The following is a 27,379-nucleotide window of genomic DNA, read 5'->3' as shown; positions in this document are numbered from 1 at the left end:
AACCCTCTTACCATTACATTGGTATTTCAGCCCTCAGTTCCACTTAGGCTACACCTTCCTAATCAGCCCTACAAAACAGAACAGTGAATACAATGCACTTGTATTGTTTACAGTGTGCCTTTCAATAATCAAGATCTAGGACAAACCGATTATTGTGAATGACAGATAATCATCTGGTGTGTGTGTGTGTGTGTGTGTACGGATGCTACAAGAAGAATGTAAGATGAAAATAACATCAACAAATAACATTTTATTATTAAATAATATTATGCACAGTCAATATATGGAAAGCGCAATTTTATTACAAAATGAGTCCTTCAGAGACAATTTCCTCCATGTAAGCATTATGCTAATCTACAAATTAAGTAATGTGTCAATCTTAAAATTCTCAAAAATATACAGTACCAGTCAAAAGTTGACAACTATTCATTCCAAGGTTTTTCTTTATTTTTTACTATTTTCTACATTGTAGAATAATAGTGAAGAAAACTATCAAATAACACATATGGAATCATGTAGTAACCAAATAAGTGCTATATTTCAAATTCTTCAAAGTACCCTTTGCACACTATTGGCATTCTCTCAACCAGATTCATGAGTTGGTCACCTGGAAGGCATTTCACTTAATTTTTAACCATGTTAAAAATTAATTTGTGGAATTTATTTGGCTCTAATGCATTAATTAAGGAATCAGTTGTGTTGTGACAAGGTAGGGGTGGTATACAGACGATAGCCCTATTTGGTAAAAGACCAAGTCCATATTATGGCAAGAACAGCTCAAATAAGCAGAGAAACAATAGTCTATCATTCCTTTAAGACATGAAAGTAATTCAATGCGGAATAAGAAAGTTACTTCAAGTGCAGTCGCAAAAAACCATCACTATGATGAAACTGTCTCATGAAGGGTCCTCAGGAAAGGAAGACCCTAAGTTACCTCTGCTGCAGAGGATAAGTTAGAGTTACCAGCCTCAGAAATTGCAGTCCAAAAAGTTCAAGTAACAAACAAACATCTCATCAGAGGAGAATCAGGCCTTCATGGTTGAATTGCTGCAAAGAAACCACTACTAAAAAGTCACCCGACTTTAATCCAATTGAGATGGTTTGGGATGAGTTGGACCACAGAGTGAAGGAAAAGCCGCCAACAAGTACTCAGTATATGTGGGAACTCCTTCAAGACTGTTGGAAAAGCACTCCAGGTGAAGCTGGTTGAGAGAATGCCAAGCGTGTGCAAGGCTGTCATCAAGGCAAAGGGTGGCTACTTTGAAGAATCTCAATTATAATATACATTTTGATTTGTTTAACATTTTTTTGGTTACTACATGATTCCATGTGTTATTTCATAGTTTTGATGTCATCACTATTACTCTACAATGTAGAAAACAGTAAAAATAAAGAAAAACCCTTGAATGAGTGGTGTCCAAACTTTTGACTGGTACTGTATATTGCTTAAACCTGACTCGAATTCATCACCTTATGTGATTTTTCTGTGAGCACAATATAATTTCTTTGGAATGCTCAACCTGATCAAACTTACAAAGAAAGAGACCATGTACAGCTCAACAAGCCTGGTTGCCAGTCTGTTCCTGGTGTCTTGACAACTCCTCATGAGTTGTCATGACAGCACAAACAGATCTGGGACCAGCAACATCGCAACAAGCAGATGCAATAACAACACAATGGAGTTTGATTCTAATACTAACACAATGCCAAACAAATGTCTGTATCTATCGTAAACAAAACATTTCACATTACAACTCACTGAAAGCATAGATTTAGAGTAGACGCAACACACAAGGTATGTGTACCACAACTGCACCAAATACCCTACACAATGCTACTGTATGAGCCCTGGTCCAAAGTAGCGCACTCTGTAGGGAATATTTTTGCAATTTGGAAAATACCATAAAAGAAAGCAAGGCATGTAGTAATAGGATTAGAAAATAAATGGCCAGTCTTCTTTAAGATTTCATAAATTCATTTCCAGTTTTTTTCCCCCTTTACATTTCCTTGAATGCGAGATTTCTTTCACAGAACGGAGGCACTTGAAAAATATGAAGTATAAGTGGAAGTATTTTTTCAGATCTATACAGTCACCACAAAACAGTAGAGTTGTAGGTAACTGCCAGTTAGAGAAATATTCAAAAATGTATGTAGTTTTTAGAAACATATGGAATAAAAATTTTAAAAATCCAACCACACCAATTCACACCTATCCACAGTGAGCAGGTATAAGGGGCAGTGGTATTGTCATATATAGGCTTTGTCCCAATTATCTCTTCTAGGCCCAAAGTGTGCACTTGTTCACTTCCCTTCGCTGATTTGAAAGAAAATGACTGGTATAAGAAATACGGTGGAAACACCCACTAACCCATGCCTCCAACAACCCAATGCTTTGAGATGTGTAGGAAGGAGTGAACGACAGCACACTTCAGGAGAAAGGGGAGATGTTATTGGGACGCACCCATAGTCACTAGTTGCTGTAGACTCCTGGGTATATCCGGGACATGTGTTGCACGCCCTGGCTATACCACGAAAGACGACTTCTGTCTGAATTCCCCCTGAAACAGACACAGAAGATTGCGGTTACGAAACGAGGCTACACCTTTTCACTGAAATACAAAAGATGAAAAGGACAGCAACAATTAACTCTTTAGAGATGGTACTGATAGATCATGGAGCTTGCAACGGCAGGATAATGGGTTCCATTGATGAAAAGCACCCATAAGTAACATTTCTGCACGCATGACTAAGTCACTTTGGATAAAATAATCTGCTGAATGCCATATATTACACATTACAGGAAAGGGAACTCAGTAAAAATCATTTCCCTGACAACCAAACCATATAATACACTATGATCACAATAATGATCTAGGGATGCAAAGGGCTTTGTTTATCGAAAATTGAATTTCCCTATGAGAGCAAACCGAGAGGAGAACTAAGCATACACAAATGATTTTCAGCAGCCGAGAGTTCCTTCTAAATAGACAAATGCTATTGTCTGTTCTTTTCAATAACATTTTCTGTTTGCAAAAACTATACAAACATAAGATGGAAGAAATACTCCTTAAATGAAAAGGCCAAAAAAAACAAAAGCCTCAGACTTGTAATAAGTGGAAAAATACAGATGAAACTAACATCTTCTTCATCGCCGGACTCCGATGTTGGCTGGTAGACCACTGAGGGTTTGGGTTTGCTGTAAGAGAAACAACATATGAAGCCAGCAGAAACATCTGTATATCAATCAACTTCTTTATTAGTGTACCATACTGTTGTATTATCAACTGTTTGTAAGATGTGCAAGGAAATGTTATCACAAAACGTGGATGTAAACTGTACACATATCACAATTGAAAAACCTCCAAACTAGTGTAAGCCCTCAACTCTGGCACTTTAAAACCAATCTGCTAAGTCATGCATTAACAAGAAGATATCGCAGATAGAAAGTAATCAGTTACCTTTCACTCTTTTCTGTAAAGGCAAAAGAAAAAAAAAGGTATAAATAGTGAGTCAAATGTGACATTTGAAGGTTAGAGACATTATGAACTGCCCTGTATTTATAGTGTCTTAAAGTAGGAGATCACGGATCAGGTTCCCTCTGTCCATGTCATATTTTTATTTAACTAGGCAAGTCAGTTCTTATTTACGATGACGGCCTGCCAAAAGGCAAACAAGGCCTCCTGCGGGGACGGGGCCTGGGATTAAAAAAAACAATATAAATATAAAGACAAAAACACACATCACAACAATACATAAAGAGACCAAAGACAACAACATAGCAAGGCAGCAACACATGACAACACAGCATGGTAGCAACACAACATAACAACATGGTAGCAACACAACATGGTAGCAGCACAAAACATGGTACAAACACTATTGGACACAGTGAACAGCACAAAGGTCAAGAAGGTAGATACAAGAATACATCACACAAAGCAGCTACAACTGTCAGTAAGAGTGTCCATGATTGAGTCTTTGAATGAAGAGACAGCGATAAAACTGTCCAGTTTGAGTGTTTGTTGCGGCTCGCTCCAGTCGCTAGCTGCAGCGAACTGAAAAGAGGAGCAACCCAGGGATGTGTGTGCTTTGGGGACCTTTAACAGAATGTGACTGGTAGAACGGGTGTTGTATGTGGAGGATGAGGGCTGCAGTAGATATCTCAAATAGGGGGGAGTGAGGCCTAAGAGTGTTTTAAATAGGCATCAACCAGTGGGTCTTGTGACGGGTATACAGAGATGACCAGTTTACAGAGGAGTATAGAGTGCAGTGATGTGTCCTATAAGGAGCATTGGTGACAAATCTGATGGCCGAATGGTAAAGAACGTCTAGCCGCTCGAGAGCACCCTTACCTGCCGATCTATAAATTATGTCTCAGTAATCTAGCATGAGTAGGACTGTCATCTGAATCAGGGTTAGTTTGGCAGCTGGGGTGAAAGAGAAGCGATTACAATAGAGGAAATCAAATCTGGATTTAACTTTAGCCTGTAGCTTTGATATGTGCTGAGAGGAGGACTCCCAAGTACTTGTATTAGGTGACTACCTCAAGCTCTAAACCCTCAGCGGTAGTAATAACACGTGTGGGAAGAGGGGCATTCTTCTTACCAAACCACATGACCATTGTTTTGGAAGTCTTCAGAACAAGGTTAAGGGTAGCGAAAGCTTGGACACTAAGAAATCTTCGTTGTAGAGCATTCAACACAAAATCCAGAGAGGGGCCAGCTGAGTATAAGACTGTATCATCTGCATATAAATGGATGAGAGAGCTTCCTACTGCCTGAGCTATGCAGTTGATGTAAATTGAGAAGTGCGTGGGGCCTAGAATTGAGTCTTGGGGTACTCCCTTGGTGACAAGCAGTGGCTGAGACAGCAGATTGTCTGACTTTGTCTGACTTTATTCACTGCACTCTTTGAGAGAGGTATTTAGCAAACCAGGCCAAAGACCCCTCAGAGACACCAATACTCCTTAGCCGACCCACAGGAATGGAATGGTCTACCGTATCAAAAGCTTTGGCAAAGTCAATAAAAATAGCAGCACAGTATTGCTTAGAATCAAGGTCAATGGTGACATCATTGAGGACCTATAAGGTCGCAGTGACACATCCATAACCTGAGCGGAAACCAGATTGCATACCAGAGAGAATACTATAGACATCAAGAAAGCCAGTCAGTTGATTATTGACATGTTTTTCAAACACTTGAACACTTGAACACTTGATAAACAGGGCAAAATAGAAATAAGCCTATAACCGTTAGGATCAGCTTGATCTAATTCATTATCATCTAAAAGGCCAATTGGATTCTAGATCACCATTCCTACAAGACACTTTCTTAATACAGGATGAGGAGTACTTAGGGTGAATATGGGATATAAACTCACTGGGCATGTATCCTTTGCGGTGGGCGTACCACAGTCCGAAGCACAGCAGGGCCAGGGCCAGGAGAGCCACGATCACCCCAGCAACAATACCTCCAGTGTTGATGTTGCCTAGAGAGAGAGACAGAGAGAGAGAGAGCATTATAGAAAGTGGGAGGGAAATGAGATGTGTTACACTGGCTCACATTTCTAAACGACAAAGTCAAAATGGGAGAGTGAAATAGTTTCAATATCTCAGGTTCAGTTGAACACTATGGTCCTCGTGTGGAAAAGCAATATGTGAGTTCTGTATGCAATAAAGAACAAAGCAAACAATACATCTAGACCAAACCGCTGATGAAAAAAGGCTTTAGAAAATACATTTGATGGATTTGATTGATGAAAACAGTGTGTGTAACAACTAGCACCAACTAGCACTAGCACCAACTAGGACTGTTTATGATTTCAAAAGGTTGTTTGGCAACATCACTACCAGCCCAACCAGCATGGCAACATTTGAGGTTTACAGGTCACATGTGAATCTGCTGCAACAGCAGGGCTCCACACTAATATTTCCCCCACTATCCTGGCAGTCCCGGGAATAGACCCCACTGTCCCGGGAATAGAACCCACTACCCTGGCAGCCCCAGGAATAAACCCCACTGTCCCGGGAATAGAACCCACTGTCCTGGCAGTCCCGGAAATAGACCCCACTGTCCCGGGAATAGAACGCACTGTCCTGGGAATTGAACCCACTATCCTGGCAGTCCCGGGAATAGACCCCACTGTCCCGGAAATAGAACCCACTATCCTGGCAGTCCCGGAAATAGACCCCAATGTCCCGGGAAAAGAACCCACTGTCCCGGGAAAAGAACCCACTGTCCTGGCAGTCCCGGGAAAAGACCCCACTGTCCCGGGAATAGAGCCCACTGTTTTGGTGCGACTAAATTATGAGCATGTGGCACCAACTGAAAAACTTAGTCGCACGAGGGCCAACAACAAATGATTTGGTCACACCCCCAAAAAATGGCGGGGTTGCGAGCATGGCTCTGTTGGTAGAGCATGGCTCTTGTAATGCAAGGATAGTGGGTTCGATTCCCGGGACAGTCCATATGTAAAATGTATGCACGCATGACTAAGTCGCTTTGAATAAGAGCATCTGCTAAATGACATTTAACATCATCCTCATATCAAGTCATACAGAGTTCTTCATTAAAAAGTGTAATAGACTACTGAAATGGTATTCAAGAAATAAGTAATTTTTTCATATTTGAATGTGCAACCTAATCCAGTGATGGGGGGTAAAAAAATAAATAATCTGTATCTTGTGTGGCCACCAGCTGCAATAAGTACTGCAGTGCATCTCCACTTCATGGACTGCATCATATTTGCCAGTTCTTGATGTGAGATGTTACCCCACTCTTCCACCAAGGCACCTGCAAGTTCCCGGACATTTCTGAGGGGAATGGCCCTATCCCTCACCCTCCGATTCAACAGTTCCCAGGCGTGCTCAATGGGAATGAGATGCGGGCTCTTCGCTGGCTATAGCAGAACTGACATTCCTGTCTTGCAGAAAATCACGCACAGAACGAGCTGTACGGCTGGTGGCATTGTCATGCTGGAGGGTCATGTCAGAATGAGACTGCAGGAAGGGTACCACATGAGGGCGGAGGATGTCTTCCCTTGAGATTGCCTGCAATGACAACAAGCTCAGTCCGATGATGCTGTGACACACCGCCCCAGACCATTTCGGACCCTCCACCACCAAATCGATCCCGCTCCAGTGTACAGGCCTCGATGTAACACTCATTCCATTGACAATAAACGCAACTCCGACCATCACCCCTGGTGAGACAAAACTGCAACTCGTCAGTGAAGAGCACTTTTTGCCAGTCCTGTCTGGTCCAGCGACAGTGGGTTTGTGCCTATAGGCAACGTTGTTGCCAGTGATGTCTGGTGAGGACCTGCCTTACAACAGGCCTACAAGCCCTCAGTCCAGCCTCTCTCAGCTTATTGCGGACAGTCTAAGCACTGATGGAGGGATTGTGCTTCCTGATGTAACTCGGGCAGTTGTTTACATCCTGTACCTGTCCCACAGGTGTGATGTTCGGATGTACCGATCCTGTGCAGGTGTTGTTACACGTAGTTTGCCACTGCGAGGATGATCAACTGTCCGTCCTGTCTCCCTGTAGCTCTGTCTTAATTTATTGACCTGCCTACATCTGCAGTCCTCATGCCTCCTTGCAGCATGTCAAAGGCACATTCACACAGTTGAGCAGGGACCCTGGGCATCTTTCTTTGTGTTTTTCAGTCAGTAGAAGGGCCTCTTTAGTGTCCTAAGTTTTCATAACTGTGACCTTAATTGCCTACCGTCTGTAAGCTGTTAGTGTCTTAACGACCGTTCCACAGGTGCATGTTCATTAATTGTTTATGGTTTATTGAACAAGCATGGGAAACAGTGTTTAAACCCTTTACAATGAAGATCTGTGAAGTTATTTGGATTTTTACAAATTACCTTTGAAAGACATGGTCCTGAAAAAGGGACGGTTCTTTTTTTGCTGAGTTTATAATACCCACTGCTAGTAGCCATGTATTAATCTAACAGTAAAATGTAATGTCCCAAAAAACCTTGCAGTTGTAGCCTACCGCCCCAATGAGGCCTATGCGCTCCCAATGGCATATTCGCATCCGTATCGCAAAGGCATATCAAATATCTTGTTTGCAAAATAGTTGTTATTGAGCTCAAAATTGAGAGTTAAGAAATAAACAAAAGTATACCTACAGAAACCAGAGAACCTCCTCACGTCAACCATGACAGCTGTGTTTTCCAAGCAACTGGATATTAAAATGTTATTCAAATCAGGACACTTTTTTCCCACGGGAAAGGGGAGAGAGTGGCTCACGTGACACACCATGCCTCAGCAAAACAGGTACAGGGTCAGGGAGGCTTTTATTACAGGAATCATGAGGATAATGTACTATACTGTTTGACCAAATCATGGTTTTAGAAAAAGGACGTTTTGAGTGAAGTGACCATGTAGAATGTGCAGCTCGCACCGATGTGACCAATAAAAAGATTCCCTCGCACAGCCAAGTCAAAGGGTGTCAAAATGCGACTAAATGGTCGCAGTCTGGAGACCTGAACAGGCCGGAGGTTTAAATTTCAGTGTGCAGGAAACACTTTCCTTTATCGCCTCCCTATATATATATTTTTTTTATTTGTCAGTGAGCTTTCAACCAAACCATAGTGTTTTACATCGAGTTGATGGCCCAGTAAATAAGTTAGTTGAACAATTCTATATTTCTTTTAATTTTGGTAAAATGTTTATTCTTATCCCCGGTTTAGCCCAGGCTAGTCTGCAATGGGCTTTTCCCCATAGAAAGCAAAGGGCACTTACGGACTTCCATCCTCACAGCTTGACAGCGTTGAACAGGGCCGGCATCGTTCATAGCTTCACAGCTGTAGTCTCCTGTATCTATCACCAAAGCAGAGGGAAACTCCTGCAGCAGAGATATGGAGATGTTTACAAATCACTGATTTAAAATACAAGGTGAACAACTGAAATGAGAGAAAGAGAGAGAGAGAAAGATGTGAATTTGCCAAACAGTACTGTTGTGTTAAGGGCATTCGCATGCTTCCCAGCCAAAACAGTTCGTAACAGTTTGTGCATATGACAACATTTTGGTCTTCGCCAAGTTTTTTTTTTTCTTGGTTGTTTGTCCGCACAACATTTTTTCTCTAGGCAAGCCAAAGTCCTCAGCCAAAGTCCTCAGCCAAAGTCAACAGCCAAAGTCAACTCCCCTTCGTCGGTGATTGGTCAACAGTAGAGATTCTTCAATTAAGTGTTTGTTGTCAATCAAAGAAATAATAAATAATTTATCCACATTTCTTCACTACTGCACCAAAAATATTAGCAAGATGTAAAATTGCACGACTAAGATCTCCTCGCCAAAAACGTCCAAATTAATGACAGATGTCTTGAGTTATCAGATTAAATTTGACTATTTTGAGGCGTCTCAAGATGGAAAAAGTACTATTGCCGCTTTTTAAAATGTTTTTCAAGCAAAGGTTTTTTAAGGGTGTATGCAAGCACACTTGTTAGTGTCGCCTAGCTGAGTTTGGCTAGGCGCTAGCCGAACTGAAGCATGATGACTCCTTTAGCCTGCCGAGTTGACCATTCAGCACAAACACATCTGGGACCTGGGTTGTACTAATTAGGCTCCTCCCCCAAAATATATTGTTTTTGTTGTCCATTGCAAAATGGTTTGCTACAGTGTGCCCTAATGAATATGATCCAGGTGAGGTGTATTTGGCACCACTGACCAGGTTGCCACTGAGAGGATTGATCTTGTAGGTGTAGTTCTTGAAGGCAGGGAACTGGCTGGGGTTCTCAGGAAGAGGGGTCTTGTCCTTATACCACTTGTAGGTGGGGGAAGGAGACCCCTCTGCATCATGACAGGACAGTAGCACGCGATGCCCCGTCGTCACAGAGGTAGGGATCCTACACATGGGCACGGATGGAGGTACTGCAGGAGGATGTAAGAGAGGTAGTGAGAGGCAGCAGAGAGTGAGAGCAGAGAGGCACTAACCTGTTTTAGTGACTCAGCAACCAGCTAATTGCTGTTCTTATGGTCTGTGTGTTTTTATTGTGTATTTATATTGGCTGGTGCAATCATAAATTAATAAAGTACTCTTTTATTTGATAAAATAATATTTACATCTTATGGCCGTGGTATCACGAATAAATTCACTCATATTGTCATAGCATCGTGGCAACATGAAATGGTTTCTCAGTTTCTCACACTGGGATGAATGCAGTCCTACAAATAATCCTTCAAAAGCAGTGTTCTGTTCTATAACAATAATAATTATAAACTGGGTGGTTCTAGCCCTGAATGCCAATTGGCTGAAAGCCATGGTATATCAGACCGTTTACCATTGGTATGACAAAACATTTATTTACTGCTCTAACTATGTTGGTAACTAGTTTATAATAGCAATAAGGCACCTCGGCGGTTTGTGATATATGGCCAATATAACACAGCTAAGGGCTGAGTCCAGGCACTCCGCCTTGCATCGTATGTAAGAACAGCCCATAGCCGTGGTATATTGGCCATATAACACACCCCCTCAAGCCTTATTGGTTAATTAACCCGGAAATTATAGATGTTGCGCAACAGTTAGATGATACGACTCTCCTTACCTAAAACAGTGAGATTCACGTTGACATCCCCAACATACTGTTTGTTAGACACCTCACATTGATACTGCCCGTTATCTTTGCGCATCACCTTGCTGAACCTCAGCATCCCATCAAACTTGGTGACACGGCCCTCATAAAGTGCTGAGAGAGAGAGCAAGAAAATCAGCGATTATAAAAAAAAATGTCATTATTATGGCAGGTAACTCATTTGTGAGAAGTATATCTAGCCCTAATTGTAGAAAAATGCAGAAGCAATCACGACACAAATACAAGAAGTCATAGGTCATGCATTTCTTTGGAATCAAGTCTGAACAGTTTGTGTACTTACTGGTGGGTTTCCCATCGAAAATGACATAGGTCGTAGAACCCTTCATGTCCCTAAACTTCCACTCAACTCTGGCATCTGCACCAAAGTCAGCCGAGGGAGTACAGTAAAGATCAGCCCCTGTAGAGATGAGATCGATCATTATAACGACATTGCTTGGGGATAAACATGCAAAATAGTATATAATAAATACAATAGATTTTCTAAAATACATTATTCCTTGCTTGTAACACACACACACAATGGCAGGTGAAAGCTCTTGTTTATTTTAGAAACTGCCCATTTAGAGCTAATTTCCATTCTCCAGGACTTACCCTCATTCTCTTTAGCCCTCACGTTTGGATTTTTGGTTGTAACCATGAAGGCCTCTACACCTGGGGAAAGGGAGAGAAAAGTAAAGCGAGCAGTCAGGGAAATGAGGGAGATGACATTGCATCTTTGGAATTCAAAACACCAAGTGCTCCAGTCTTACCACCACAACAGAAACACACACCTTCAGAGATGACCGGTTTAGTTTCTGCTGAACTTAGGAAGAACCTTTTAATGACCCGCCCCTATCGCATTTTAAAGCCCTAAGAGCATGTCTGGTGCTCTGCCAACCAATGGTCTGAAGCCTACAGCGTGTGGACTGACTGCTGACAAATTCTGGTAAATGTGACTCACTCCTCTGTAGTGAGCCAGAAACCTCCATGTGGAACTGGGCCAAAACAGTCTGAAGGGCCCTTTCAAAGTGGGAAACCAACAACACTAGATTATTTCCCGCTTAACAGAAATTTGATGGACATTTGGACAATAAAGCCTCTTTCTAAATTTGAATTTGAATAGACTGGACTGTCAGTATGTCCACTCCAGACATTTAGAGTCTATGGTCCAGCCAGAGACCCACTGAGCAGTCACGCCATTCACCACCAAAAGTATGTCCCCGCAACAGACAGGCACCAGAGGCAGGTGGCACACATGACATTAGTAACAGTCACAACCTGGGTAGTAATACTGTACATTCCTTCATCAGGTACATGCAGGATAGGACAGCCTAGCTAATTTCTACACACTAGTGTTGTATTAGAGGATATTATATATCCAGCCAGTGGCGTACAGTATCTATGTAAAAATACTTGGTAGCATCTGTATTTTACTATTTATTATTTTTTGAAAACTTTTACTCCGAGACATTTTCACTGACACCCAAAAGTACTCGTTGCATTTCGAGTGCTCATGCAGGACAGCAATATAATCCAATTCACGCACCTATCAATATAACATGGTATCATCCCTACTGCCTCTGATCTGGCGGATTCACTAAACACAAATACAGCGTTTGTAAATTATACCCAAGTGTTGGAGTGTGTAAATTATATCCAAGTGTTGGAGTGTGTAAATTATATCCAAGTGTTGGAGTGTGTAAATTATATCCAAGTGTTGGAGTGTGTAAATTATATCCAAGTGTTGGAGTGTGTAAATTATATCCAAGTGTTGGAGTGTGTAAATTATATCCAAGTGTTGGAGTGTGTAAATTATATCCAAGTGTTGGAGTGTGTAAATTATATCCAAGTGTCGGAGTGAGTAAATTATACCCAAGTGTTGGAGTGAGTAAATTATACCCAAGTGTTGGAGTGAGTAAATTATACCCAAGTGTTGGAGTGAGTAAATTATACCCAAGTGTTGGAGTGAGTAAATTATATCCAAGTGTTGGAGTGAGTAAATCATATCCAAGTGTTGGAGTGAGTAAATTATATCCAAGTGTTGGAGTGAGTAAATTATATCCAAGTGTTGGAGTGTGTAAATTATATCCAAGTGTTGGAGTGTGTAAATTATATCCAAGTGTTGGAGTGTGTAAATTATATCCAAGTGTTGGAGTGTGTAAATTATATCCAAGGGTTGGAATGTGCCCCTGGCTGTTTGTATTTTTTATTTATTTTTATAATAATTGTTCCTTATGGTTTGCGTAATATAAAGAATTTGATGTTTAGCATTTGCTTACCTTTACTCAAGTATAACAACTGTGTACTTGTTCTACCACTGTACTTAACATTTAAAACCAGATACCAAGTAGTATTTAGCTGGGTGAGTTTCCACCAGAATAGAAAGTGCCTTTACTTTTACTCAACAGATTTTATTTGAGGGGAGTTAGCGACTGAACAACAAAGAGATAAGAGAGTTTAGTTTGCCCATTTAGAGAAATGGTTTAGTCAGATAAACCCCATTGATCGATTTCCTTGTTACGTGAGTATCGGGGGTGGGAAGGTAGAGCTTCCAAGGTGAGACATTAACCACACATATAACAGGTGGAAAGTAGTGGCCCTTGTGTTGATGTCTGGAAGGTGTCTAAAAGCCTTCTACACCAGTCAAATGTTTAGCTCAACCCTTGAAACTAAGATTATAAATCACAGTGTTTTTGTACAGCACAAAGGCTGCCCAATAGTTCAGTGTGGCTCATAAGTGTATTGTTAAAGGACCATATCACTAGGCCGACTTGACTCACAGCGGACTACAGCTTGAAAGTAGCTACACATTCTAACCGAGATGTAAATGCTTCCATACAGCGTTACACCGTCGCTAGTGGAAAACCCCATACGTTTAGTTCTCAATTCGGAAGAATCTTGTCTCTTATAAATTATTGTGTCCAGTTACAGGTGGTACTCCAAAAAACAGAGAATATTTAGAAAGATAAATGGCGATTCCACACCAGCGGAGGAAGAAACTATTTTTGGCATCTCAGATTGCCAGAACAATTTTCACCTAGAGACTTAAATTGGGGGTAAGGCTGTTTGACGTGCTTTTTACATTTGTATCACAATCATGATGAAAGTGGCCATTTTAGGCCTTTTTTAGACCTACACCTGCCTACTGTAAGACTTGATGATCTGTGAACCCGTACGTGATACAGACAACATCATGGTGTCATTATATTCCTTATAGTGTGTTCTAACATATGGAATATGCATTAGATTCTGAAATACAAACACGGACATTCATTTACTCAACATAAAAAAATATTAACATGAATCTCAAAAGTATCCTTTTTTGATTTGGTTTATTTTAAGACCTATACTTGTCCAAACAATATAAGTAGATAACATTCTGCTAATTCGGAAGTTTGAATCAATATCAGGAGCACCACCAACAGAATGAATGGTAAATGGATTCAAGGCGAACTCCTATTGCTGGTGATTTGCTGTATGTGCAATCCTAAAGGAGGGCTGTGATTGATTAATTACCTATAATGTCAATTTCTATGTACAAAACGGGTAATATCATTAAAAGTACCAGAGCCTACTCTGGAAATTGTACACGTTTGAAAAGTATATTGTTCCCTGTCAACTCTGCTTTCAAGTTAGCTACACATTGTAATGGTGCAATGAAAATGCTTCCATACAGCCGTTACAACTGCTAGCGGAAAGCCCCGGCAGCAAGATTATATTGGACAAATTCAGGTAGGGTCCCTCCCCATTTTGTTTAGTTGGCTTCTATTTGGTTCTTAAAAATGGGAAAAGGGTTGCAAGACATAATGAATGAACAGGCACACACACACAGTACCTGGTGATTACTGGAAGTGATTAGGAAGCGCATGTTGTGCAATCTATATATATATAGTTTGATGTTGTTTTTAAGTGAATTTCAAGGATATTCTAAACTACCTACATTCCCAACATGTTCATATCGCCGCGGTCCTACTGTGAAATCAGGCAATTTCTCAACTCAATTCTCCTCCCCTTCCATCCCCCCACAGGCCCAGGAGGAGGTCCAGTCTCGTCCCACCCCTGATATCTCTCTGACCCAGAGCCACTCCTCCCAGACCAAACAGTCCTCCTACCAGCAGGTCAGCGGTTGAGAATAACACACAGTTATTCTGCTAGGATATGACAGTGATTCACCATAGAGAGAGGGGAAGAATTACGGTCAGTTTCAACTCAGATGAATGGGTTGTTTCCTACACCGATATAATCAACAAATTAGTTTAAAAAATGTATGAAGCCCTATTACGGCTCTGACATTGACTTCAAGCAGGTCAACGTGTTTATTCAATGATAACACTGAAATGTGGCAGAGAGGAGTGGCCGAGACCGAGACGCACAGCAGTGTAGGCACAAATTGAGGTTACAAGACGTGTCCGCCTAAGGAATGACAATCACGAATGTCATTCATAACACTGATGTTTTGTAAGTGATGTCTCTTTGCATTTATCAAATGGCACTATTATGGATGATGGAATTATTTTAGAGTGGTAGTCTAATAGTTGGAATACTAACTGAAATTTGGACACTGACTGGACACCTCACATGTAGCCTATTAGAATATGAACTCCTGCAGAATTAAGTAGTCCTCGCAGTAAAATGATAGATCAAATGGTAATTTTGTCACTGGAACATGAAATGTGATTCATTTCTTTCAGCAGCTTTGAGAATAAGGACGCGCACTTAGGGACTGTGTCGTGTAGCATAGATGTGCAATTTCTTTCAGTGACAAAAGCTGACAGTATTTCATTTTTAACCACATAAAATATGTATCCAAGACAAAACGTGTTGGATCATTTTCACAGCTTTTAATTTCCTTGAAACCGGTCCCCGAACATCCTCGCTCTGTGAGAGAAGGAGACATTTTGTCAACTAGACTGTTGATGCATTGATCACTTTTTTTTATACCCATTTTCTCCCCAATTTCCTGGTATCCAATTGATAGTTACAGTCTCATCGCTGCAACTCCCAGACGGACTCGGGAGAGGCGAAGGTTGAGAGCCGTGCGTCCTCTGAAACACGACCCAACCAAGCCGCACTGCTTCTTGACACATTGCCCACTTAAACCGGAAGCCAGCCATATCAATGCGTCGGGAGGAAACACCGTGCACCTGGCAACAGTGTCAGCGTGCACTGTGCCCGGCCCGCCACAGGAGTCGGTAGTGTTCAATGGGACAAGGACATCCCTGCCGGCCAAACCCTCCCCTAACCCGGACGACGCTGGGCCAATTGTGCGCCGCCCCATGGGTCTCCCGGTCGCGGCCGGCTGCGACAGAGCCTGGACTCCAACCAAGAATCTCTAGTGGCACAGCTAGCACTGCCTTAGACCACTGCGCCACTCGGGAGGCCCTGCATTGATCATTCTATTGGTTTATTACATTCTGGTGAGCAAGGTTTTATTTAGTATTCTAGAAGAGCATCAAGTAATGACAGAAGAGAAGCTGCATGCATTCTAATTATAGACAAGTTGACGAACAAAGCCTACCAAATGTCAAAGTATAAGCAGAAAAAAAATCAAAAAAAGGTCTGAAAATAATTTGTTCCCCCTACACCGTGTCAATAAAATCTTTCTGCTGTCCCTGAGTAAAGTCCCTACATGAGCCTTTTGAAGTGATTGTTTTACAATCAGATGAAAACATCATGACTGGTTGTGTTTATGCCACATAAAAAAAAAAAGATAGGCACATACATTTTAAAAGTTAGATGACATCTGTATTATTAGGCCCACAGAGATCACAATCAATTATTAGGGATTCTATATGTAATTCTATGCTTAGGCCCCAAAAAACGATTTTAAAAAAGCATGTGCATGTCCCTGTATCTGGAAGAAATTAAATCTACTTTCATCCCCGAGTACTGTTTGGCGTAGTACAGAGAATTTGTAACCAACCGTAACTAGTCGATACTTCCTCAATTTCCGACTTGGAAGACAACCCATGTCTTCTAAATGTCCATGTCTAGTTGCTTAGAAAACTTAGAAAATGCTCAATTAATAAATTAAAATGTTTTGCTCCCTGATGTAATCCAACAATGTGTACGCCGACACCTTGTCCATTTCATGACATGCAGCACTTTGGGGTGGGCACCCACCGGTCTCAATCAATGAGGGGATTCAAATCATCTAAGCGTGTTTTGCACAGGGTGAAAATTGATTGCATTTGTTTTGGAACCGGGCTGCCTCCTGGGCGTGAGCCAGGTGCCCCATTCAAATCCCACGGTAAAGCTGGTTCAAAACAAAAGGGAAATAATAAACATGAGGAGTAATGAGTAGGATACTGTGTTTTCACGTGAAAAGGTGATTGCTTTTGATAAACACTTCATCTGCCTTCCCAGTGAAAACTAGCTTGACAATTCCAACATACAGTGCCTTCAGAAAGTATTCAGGCCCCTTGACTTATTACAATTATTTTTTTAGGTTATAGCCTTATTCAAAAGTTGATAGTCCCCCCCATCAAACGACACACACACACAATAAAAAAAAACTGAAATATAAGTATTCAGACCTTTTACTCAGTACCTTTTGGCAAACTCCAAGCGGGCTTTTATGTGCCTTTTACTGAGGAGTGGCTCCCATCTGGCCACTACCATAAAGGCCTGATTGGTGGAGTGCTGCAGAGATGGTTGTCCTTCTGGAAGGTTATCCCATCTCCACAGAGGGACTCTAGAGCTCTGTCAGAGTGACCATCAGGGTCTTGGTCATCTCCCTGACCAAGGCCCTTCTCCCCCGATTTCTCAGTTTGGCCAGGCAGCCAGCTCTAGGAAGAGTCTTGGTGGTTCAAAACTTCTTCCATTTAAGAATGATGGAGGCCACTGGGTTCTTGGGGACCTTCAATGCTGCATAAATGCCTTGGTACCCTTCACCAGATCTGGGACTGGACACAATCCCGTTTCGGAGCTCTACGGACAATTCCTTTGACCTCATGGCTTGGTTTTTGCTCTGACATGTACTGTCAACTGAGGGACCTTATATAGACAGGTGTGTGCCTTTACAAATCATGTCCGATCAATAGAATTTACCACAGGTGGACTCCAATCAAGTTGTAGAAACATCTCAAGGATGATCAATGGAAACAGGGTGCACCTGAGCTCAATTTCATGTCTCATAGGAAAGGTTCTAAATAATTACGTAAATAATATTTTTTTGTTTTTAATACATTTGCAAAAATTCTAAAAACCTGTTTCGCTTTTTCATTATAGGGTATCGTGTGTGGATTGCTGGGGATTTAAAAAAAAAAAAAATCAGTTTTAGAATAAGGCTGTAACGTAACAAAATGTGGAAAAAGTCAAGAGGTCTGAATACTTTCCGAAGGCACTGTATTTTACAGAAAAGAGATGTTTCCGGAGGATGCATCATGTTAACAACATGACCGATCGTCGCAGGTTACTGTTCGATTTGAGAAGGGCGCTCCTCTCTCACCACTTTTGGCCGATCACATCACGGGGCATGGACCGGTGCCCAGCAAAATCAAAGATTTGAAATAGTCAAGATGGCGTACACATTGTCAGATTACTTCATGGAGCGAAAAAAATACTAACTTTAATTTTCTAAATTCAAATTAACCACCTGCAACTAGACATGGATGTTTAGAAGACATTGGTTGTCTTTCAAGTCAGGAAGTATTGGCAAAATAAGGTTTGGTTGGAAATTCTCTGTGCTATGCCAAACCTATCTAATAACGCCCCTCAGCCAGCTGCAACAGAGTAATTTTTTACGTTCATTTATTTAACTAGGCAAGTCAGTTAAGAACAAATTCTTATTTACAATGACGGCCTACCCGGACTAAACACTAACCCGGAGGACCCTGTGCCAATTGTGCACCGCCCTATGGGACTCTCAATCACAGACAGTTGTGATACAGCTTGGAATCAAACCAGGGTCTGTAGTGACACCTCTAGCATTGGGTTGCAGTGCCTTCGACCACTGTGATACAGCCTGGTATCAAGTCAGGGTCTGTAGTGACGAGATGCAGCGCCTTAAGACTTCACTTGAGAGCCCACCTAGTAATGGTCTGACTAGGTTATATTTTTAATAGCTAGTCAGATGTATGTGAATCATTGTAGATCTATTGTTTCCTAGTTTTTAAGAACTGTGTACAAAGACTTAGCCAAGGCAAGCCCCTACTGATCCCAGGTCTGTTAATTGTGTTGTTTTCGTATTTTGGGTTCGGTAAACTGATCCTACCTGTGCCTACCTGTGGGCCTAAAGTGCAAGTTTAGAAAATATACAGCAATCAAGTGCATATCTTACTAATACAATAAACACTACATTGAAACGTAGAATAGTATAAACGCAGGGCTAGTTTAAAGTAATGTGGAGTTTAGATCGACAGAAAGAGCACTCACCTGTTGCATGAAAGAATAGTAACACCGAAACCAAGCCGCTGACAAACATGTCGGCCCCAACACCTGAAGCCTTTGTTTTAAAAGCCAGCGATGTGTCCGATTTCGGTAATAAAAAAACGATTCGATTATTTCAGCAATCAAAGTGCAATTCAGTAATTGTTGACACGTTGGCCCACTCGGTTTGAAATATATTCTTTCGACGAACAAGAACCCTACGCCCTTCCGCACCGACCGACTGCTCCTGTAGAAAAGTATGATAGGTATTCCGTCGAAACTGTGACGCAACCCATTACCTATGTCAATATAAAGCAGTCTATTGGTTTATTTCAATAACCGGTTTCACTTGATTAGTATTTTACAGTATTTTCTTTACAGTGACATACAGTATTTGAAGTAGCCTATGTAAACGCCTATGTGGTATTTAAAACGAAAATATCAATCATCACAGCTGAATACAAGGTACATAGTCCACTCATGATAGTGAGATTGTAAATAATGTTAGTTGTTTTCATTTTCAGTGTAGAAGATTTACAGTGTCCCTGTGTAAATAAGCACATATCTCTTTCACATGAATTTAATAGAAATTACAACAAATTAACCTATAACACAAAATAATATTAGATGCTGAGGGTGATGTTAACTTCATAGAAAAGTTAGTCAACTTTTGGAACTATGATGGAATCAAAAATAAAACAAACTTAGAATACACAAAGAACCATCAAATTCATTATTTGCTCAGTGACTCCAATAACAACTGATACAGAACACCAATGACAGTCAGCTGTTAGCAGAGGTGAAAAAGTCAACCAACAGACATGGTGTTCAGCTTAGTTTTGCATTTAAATAAGCCTTTCCATAATAGTTTTTATTTCTAAGATAAAAGGCACCACTTTATATTCAAAATAATATGTCTGCAGCAACTGAGTGTACATACACTCAGTGGTCAGTTTATTAGGTACACCCATCTAGTATCGTGTCTGACCCCCCTTTGCCTCCAGAAAAGCCTGAATTCTTATCAAGAGACCTAACGTGTGCCAGGAAAACATTCCCCACAATAATTGTCATAACAATAACTAGGCTATATACAGGGGATACCGATACCGAGTCAATGTGCAGGGTACAGGTTAGTCGAGGTAATTTGTAAAGTGACTATGCATAGATAATAAATAGAGAGTAGCAGCAGTATAAAAAAAGAAAGAAAACAGCCTGTAATTATTTAGGCAGGTTACCTTCGCTTCGTTTGATACAGATCTGCATTACAAACTCGGTCAGTGAAAGGTTGAAAATGTCAGTGATGACACTTGCCAGTTGGTCCATGCATGCTTTGAGTACACGTCATGGTAATCCGTCTGGCCCCGCAGCTTTATGAATGTTGACCTGTTTAAAGTTCTTGCTCACATCGGCTACGGAGAGCGTGATCACACAGTCGTCCGGAACAGCTGGTGCTCTCATGCATGCTTCAGTGTTTCTTGCCTTGAAGCCAGCATAAAAGGCATTTAGCTCGTCTGTAATGCTCGTGTCACTGGTCAGCTCGCAGCTGGGTTTCCCTTCGTTGTCTGTAATAGTTTTCAAGCCCTGTCACATCTGACGAGCGTCGGAGCCGGTGTAGTATGATTTCAATCTTCGCCCGGTATTGACACTTTGCCTGTTTGATGGTTCGTCTGAGGAAGTAGCGGGATTTCTTATACGCGTCCGGATTAGTGTCCCGCTCCTTGAAAGCGGCAGCTCTAGCCTTTAGCTCTTTGAAGATGTTTCCTGTAATCCATGGCTTCTGGTTGGGATATGTACCTACGGTCACTGTGGGGACGATGTCGTCAATGCACTTATCAATGAAGCTGATGACTGAGGTGGCATACTCCTCAATGCCATTGGATGAATCACAGAACATATTCCAGTCTATGCTAGCATAACAGTCCTGCAGCTTAGCATCCGCGTCATCTGACCACTTCCGTATTGAGCGTGTCACTGGTAATACCTGCTTTAGGTTTTGCTTGAAACTGGAATCAGGAGGATAGAATTATGTTCAGATTTTCCAAATGGAGGTAAGGAAGGGCTTTGTATGCTTCTCTGAGTGTGGACTAAAGGGGGTCAAGAGTTGTTTTCCTTCAGGTTGAACATGTGACATGCTGGTAGAAATTTGGTCAAATGGATTTCAGTTTGTCTGCATTAAAGTCCCCGGCCACTAGGAGAGCGCTTCTGGATGAGCATTTTCTTGTTCGCTTATGGCCTTATAGTTGTAATGGTAAATAAAAGGCTACGAATAATATACAGTGGGGCAAAAAAGTATTTAGTCAGCCACCAATTGTGCAAGTTCTCCCACTTAAAAATATGAGAGAGCCCTGTAATTTTCATCATAGGTACACATCAACTATGACAGACAACATGAGAAAAAAAATCCAGAAAATCACATTGTAGGATTTTTAATGAATTTATTTGCAAATTATGGTGGAAATTAAGTATTTGGTCACCTACAAACAAGCAAGATTTCTGGCTCTCACAGACCTGTAACTTCTTCTTTAAGAGGCTCCTCTGTCCTCCACTCGTTACCTGTATTAATGGCACCTGTTTGAACTTGTTATCAGTATAAAAGACACCTGTCTACAACCTCAAACAGTCACACTCCAAACTCCACTATGGCCAAGACCAAAGAGCTGTCAAAGGACACCAGAAACAAAATTGTAGACCTGCACCAGGCTGGGAAGACTGAATCTGCAATAGGTAAGCAGCTTGGTTTGAAGAAATCAACTGTGGGAGCAATTATTAGGAAATGGAAGACATACAGACCACTGATAATCTCCCTCGATCTGGGGCTCCACGCAAGATCTCCCCCCCGTGGGGTCAAAATGATCACAAGAACGGTGAGCAAAAATCCCAGAACCAGTGAATGACCTGCAGAGAGCTGTGACCAAAGTAACCAAAGTAACAAAGCCTACCATCAGTAACACACTACGCCGGCAGGGATTCAAATCCTGCAGTGCCAGACGTGTCCCCCTGCTTAAGCCAGTACGTGTCCAGGCCCGTCTGAAGTTTGCTAGAGAGCATGTGGATGATCCAGAAGAAGATTGGGAGAATGTCATATGGTCAGATGAAACCAAAATATGACTTTTTGGTAAAAACTCAACTCGTTGTGTTTGGAGGACAAAGAATGCTGAGTTGCATCCAAAGAACACCATACCTACTGTGAAGCATGGGGGTGGAAACATCATGCTTTGGGGCTGTTTTTCTGCAAAGGGACCAGGACGACTGATCCGTAAAAAGGAAAGAATGAATGGGGCCATGTATCGTGAGATTTTGAGTGAAAACCTCCTTCCATCAGCAAGGGCATTGAAGATGAAACGTGGCTGGGTCTTTCAGCATGACAATGATCCCAAACACACCGCCTGGGCAACGAAGGAGTGGCTTCGTAAGAAGCATTTCAAGGTCCTGGAGTGGCCTAGCCAGTCTCCAGATCTCAACCCCATAGAAAATCTTTGGAGGGAGTTGAAAGTCCGTGTTGCCCACCAATAGCCCCAAAACATCACTGCTCTAGAGGAGATCTGCATGGAGGAATGGGCCAACATACCAGCAACAGTGTGTGAAAACCTTGTGAAGACTTACAGAAAACGTTTGACCTCTATTATTGCCAACAAAGGGTATATAACAAAGTATTGAGATAAACTTTTGTTATTGCCAAATACTTATTTTCCACCATAATTTGCAAATAAATTCATAAAAAATCGTGATGTGATGTGATTTTCTGGATTTCTTTCTTCTCATTTTGTCTGTCATAGTTGAAGTGTTGAAAATTACAAGCCTCTCTCATATTTTTAAGTGGGAGAACTTGCACAATTGGTGGCTGACTAAATACTTTTTTGCCCCACTGTAGATGAGAACTCTGTTGGTATATAGTGTGGTCTACAGCTTATCATGAGGTACTCTACCTCAGGCGAGCAAAAACTTGAGATGTCTTTAATATTAGAAATAGCGCACCAGCTGTTATTGACAAATACACACACATCTTACCAGACGTAGCTTCTCTGTCCTGCCGATGCATGGAATACCCAGCCAGCTCTATAGTATCTGTGTCGTCGTTCAGCCACGACTCGGTGAAACACAAGATATGACCGTTTTTAATGTCCCGTTGGTAGGATAGTCTTAATAATCATAGATCATTAATTTTATATTCCAGTGATTGCATGTTGGCCAATAGTACGGATGGTAGTGGAAGTTTCCTCACTCACCTACACATTCTCAGATGGCAGCCCCTCTGTCCCCTTTTTCTCTGACTTTTCTTCATGCAAATGATGGGGTTTGGGTCTGGTCTCGAGAAAGCAGTAAATCCTTGGCGTCGGACTCGTTAAAGAACAGATCTCCATCCAGTTGGTGAGTAATCGCTGTTCTGATGTCCAGAATCTCTTTTCGGTCATAGGACACAGTAGCAGCAATATTATGCACAAAATAAGTGAAAATACAAGTTACAAACAATGCGAAAAAACAAACTAAATAGCACAGTTGGTTAGGAGCCTGTAAAATGGCAGCCATCCCCTCCAGCGCCAGTTACTGAGATATCAACGTGTGAGGGGCAGAGAGTGAATGTCAGTGTGGTGTGAATGTGAATTGTCATAGTAACCCACATCACCAGCTCTTGACCAACACTGCTCATGACTATTAAGAGTCATGAAAAGCAGCCTCAGGGTTTCTTTGGCTACAATAAGATCTTAATCGTTTTTGAGAAGATCAGCCTGAGCAGCAGCATGATATACCGAAACGTCTGTACTTTGTCGATACTAGAACATGACATTACTTTTGGTACTTCTGTCAAACGTGTCTCATGGAACAAGTCTGTCTATCAGCGATAACTGCACACACAATTGTATACACTTACTATTGAATATGCATTCACCTGTATTGTGAATAGGCATAGTTTATCAATAGAGACGTACCATTCAAATAAATGATTACCTTTGTATTATGTACAGTGCCTTGCGAAAGTATTTGGCCCCCTTGAACTTTGCGACCTTTTGCCACATTTCAGGCTTCAAACATAAAGATATAAAACTGTATTTTTTTGTGAAGAATCAACAACAAGTGGGACACAATCATGAAGTGGAACGACATTTATTGGATATTTCAAACTTTTTTAACAAATCAAAAACTGAAAAATTGGGCGTGCAAAATTATTCAGCCCCTTTACTTTCAGTGCAGCAAACTCTCTCCAGAAGTTCAGTGAGGATCTCTGAATGATCCAATGTTGACCTAAATGACTAATGATGATAAATACAATCCACCTGTGTGTAATCAAGTCTCCGTATAAATGCACCTGCACTGTGATAGTCTCAGAGGTCCGTTAAAAGCCCCGAGAGCATCATGAAGAACAAGGAACACACCAGGCAGGTCCGAGATACTGTTGTGAAGAAGTTTAAAGCCGGATTTGGATACAAAAATATTTCCCAAGCTTTAAACATCCCAAGGAGCACTGTGCAAGCGATAATATTGAAATGGAAGGAGTATCAGACCACTGCAAATCTACCAAGACCTGGCCGTCCCTCTAAACTTTCAGCTCATACAAGGAGAAGCCAAGAGGCCCATGATCACTCTGGATGAACTGCAGAGATCTACAGCTGAGGTGGGAGACTCTGTCCATAGGACAACAATCAGTTGTATATTGCACAAATATGGCCTTTATGGAAGAGTGGCAAGAAGAAAGCCATTTCTTAAAGATATCCATAAAAAGTGTTGTTTAAAGTTTGCCACAAGCCACCTGGGAGACACACCAAACATGTGGAAGAAGGTGCTCTGGTCAGATGAAACCAAAATTGAACTTTTTGGCAACAATGCAAAACGTTATGTTTGGCGTAAAAGCAACACAGCTCATCACCCTGAACAACCATCCCCACTGTCAAACATGGTGGTGGCAGCATCATGGTTTGGGCCTGCTTTTCTTCAGCAGGGACAGGGAAGATGGTTAAAATTGATGGGAAGATGGATGGAGCCAAATACAGGACCATTCTGGAAGAAAACCTGATGGAGTCTGCCAAAGACCTGAGACTGGGACAGAGATTTGTCTTCCAACAAGACAATGATCCAAAACATAAAGCAAAATCTACAATGGAATGGTTCAAAAATAACATATCCAGGTGTTAGAATGGCCAAGTCAAAGTCCAGACCTGAATCCAATCGAGAATCTGTGGAAAGAACTGAAAACTGCTGTTCACAAATGCTCTCCATCCAACCTCACTGAGCTCGAGCTGTTTTGCAAGGAGGAATGGGAAAAAAATTCAGTCTCTCGATGTGCAAAACTGATAGAGACATACCCCAAGCGACTTACAGCTGTAATCGCAGCAAAAGGTGGCGCTACAAAGTATTAACTGAAGGGGGCTGAATAATTTTGCACGCCCAATCTTTCAGTTTTTGATTTGTTAAATTTTTTTGAAATATCCAATAAATGTCGTTCCACTTCATGATTGTGTCCCACTTGTTGTTGATTCTTCACAAAAAAATACAGTTTTATATCTTTATGTTTGAAGCCTGAAATGTGGCAAAAGGTTGCAATGTTCAAGGGGGCCGAATAATTTCGCAAGGCACTGTAGTTAGATAAGCAAAAAACGGTCAAATTGATTGTATGACTGTATAATTGATTCATTAATGCATACATGGCTATGTCTAAAAAATTTTAACCATGTAATGATATTGAACAAAACATTTGCCCAAAGATTGAACAGAGCAGTAACTATCTGTTTGGATCAAGTGCCATTCTGTGGCTTTGGCTAATATGCCTTCTTTTTTGATGTGGTATCGTTTTGGTATCGAGTATCATGATGGTATCGTGATACTAAACCTGGTATCAAAGAAAAAACTTCTGATATCGTGACAACACTAGAGCCAGGCGCTGCAGAATAATTACAGTTCTATCATCATTTTGCATCCCAAAATAACTAGTCATTATGTGATCAAGGTTAGCAAATCTATGCAGCGCCTTGCTCAGACCGATCCCCTTGAACGTGCCGATTTCTTACTAAAAGTTTAGACTAATTTACCAATTTAAAAAAATATACTGACCTGGGCTAATTGATTGCTGATGCACAACCAAATTTTGAAATTGCACCTTACGTATTCTATTATTCTAACTTTCAACAGTAAATTCAGACACTGACTGAGTTCTTTAAAAAATGACATACAGTACCAGTCAAAAGTTTGGACACACCTACTCATTCCAGGTTTTTTCTTTATTTTGTATTATTTTCTACATTGCAGAATAATAGTGACGACATCAACACAATGAAATAACACATATGGGATCATTTAGTAACCAGAAACATGTTAAACAAATCAAAAAATATTTTATATTTGAGAATCTTCAAAGTAGCCACCCTTTGCCTTGATGACAGCTTTGCACACTCTTGGCATTCTCTCAACCAGCTTCATGAAGTAGTCACTTGGAATGCATTTCAATAAACACGTCTGCCCTGTTAAAAGATCATTGTGGAATTTCTTTCCTTCTTAATGCGTTTCAGCAAATCAGTTGTGTTGTGACGAGGTAGGAGTGGTATACAGAAGATAGACCTATTTGGTAAAAGACCAAGTCCATATGATGGGAAGAACAGCTCAAATAAGCAAAGAGAAATGACAGTCCGTCATTACTTTAACAAACTATAGTTTTGGCAAGTCGTTTAGGACATCTACTTTGTGCATGACACAAGTAATATTTCCAACAATTGTTTACAGACAGATTATTTCACTTATAATTCACTGCATCACATTTCCAGTGGGTCAGAAGTTTACATACACTAAGTTGACTGTGCCTTTAAACAGCTTGGAAAATTCCAGAAAATTATGTCATGGCTTTAGAAGCTTCTGATAGGCTAATTGACATCATGTGTGTCAATTGGAGGTGTACCTGTGGATGTATTTCAAGGCCTACCTTCAAACTTCAGTACTTTTTGCTAGACATCATGGGAAAATCAAAAGAAATCAGCCAAGACCTCAGAAAAAACTATTGTAGACCTCCACAGGTCTGGTTCATCCTTAGGAGGAATTTCTAAATGCCTGAAGATACCATGTTCATCTGTACAAACAATCGTATGCAAGTATAAACACCATGGGACCACACAGCTGTCATACCGCTCAGGAAGGAGACGCGTTCTGTCTCCTAGAAATGAACGTACTTTGGTGCGAAAAGTGCAAATCAATCCCAGAACAACAGCAAAGGACCTTGTGAAGATGTTGGAGGAAACAGGTACAAAAGTATCTATATCCACAGTGAAAATAGTCCTATATCGACATAACCTGAAAGGCCGCTCAGCAAGAAAGAAGCCACTGCTCCAAAACTGCCATATAAAAGCCAGACTACGGTTTGCAACTGCACATGGGGACAAAGATCGTACTTTTTGGAGAAATGTCCTCTGGTCTGATGAAACAAAAATAGAACTGTTTGGCC

General features: G+C 41.2%; 1 protein-coding gene across 2 annotated transcripts; it reads right to left on the bottom strand.

Annotated features, from left to right (window-relative positions):
* Positions 1-230: 230 nt before the first annotated feature.
* Positions 231-19,428, bottom strand: LOC110490948 (junctional adhesion molecule A). Of its 2 annotated transcripts, none has more exons than XM_021564368.3 (10): positions 18,964-19,428; positions 11,200-11,259; positions 10,889-11,005; positions 10,561-10,701; positions 9,681-9,883; positions 8,755-8,857; positions 5,381-5,488; positions 3,459-3,471; positions 3,139-3,196; positions 231-2,558 (listed from the first exon to the last, which is right to left on the bottom strand). In XM_021564368.3, the coding sequence occupies exons 1-10, from the start codon at positions 19,010-19,012 to the stop codon at positions 2,523-2,525; spliced, it is 888 nt and encodes a 295-aa protein (XP_021420043.3). In that variant the 5' UTR covers positions 19,013-19,428; the 3' UTR covers positions 231-2,522. The 2 variants fall into 2 exon arrangements, with proteins under 2 accessions (XP_021420043.3, XP_090057672.1); XM_090201546.1 differs by lacking the exon at positions 18,964-19,428 and adding an exon at positions 11,379-11,541.
* Between the last annotated feature and the right edge of the window lie 7,951 nt (positions 19,429-27,379).

Source organism: Oncorhynchus mykiss, chromosome 2 (assembly GCF_057628025.1).
Source record: "Oncorhynchus mykiss isolate SJ-2025 chromosome 2, ASM5762802v1, whole genome shotgun sequence".
NCBI lineage: Eukaryota > Metazoa > Chordata > Actinopteri > Salmoniformes > Salmonidae > Oncorhynchus > Oncorhynchus mykiss.
Note: the sequence above shows the minus strand (reverse complement) of the source record. Positions and strands in the feature narration are given on the sequence as shown.

Bases quoted from the DNA above. Each gene is read 5' to 3' on its own strand.
- LOC110490948 (XM_021564368.3), bottom strand. From the start codon at position 19,012: ATGTTTGTCAGCGGCTTGGTTTCGGTGTTACTATTCTTTCATGCAACA. The intron at 11,006-11,199 runs GTAAGTCCTGGA...TCATCTCTACAG, and splicing joins GAGGGCTAAAGAGAATGAGG to GGGCTGATCTTTACTGTACT. The intron at 9,884-10,560 runs GTAAGGAGAGTC...ATCCTCCTGCAG, and splicing joins CGTGAATCTCACTGTTTTAG to TACCTCCATCCGTGCCCATG.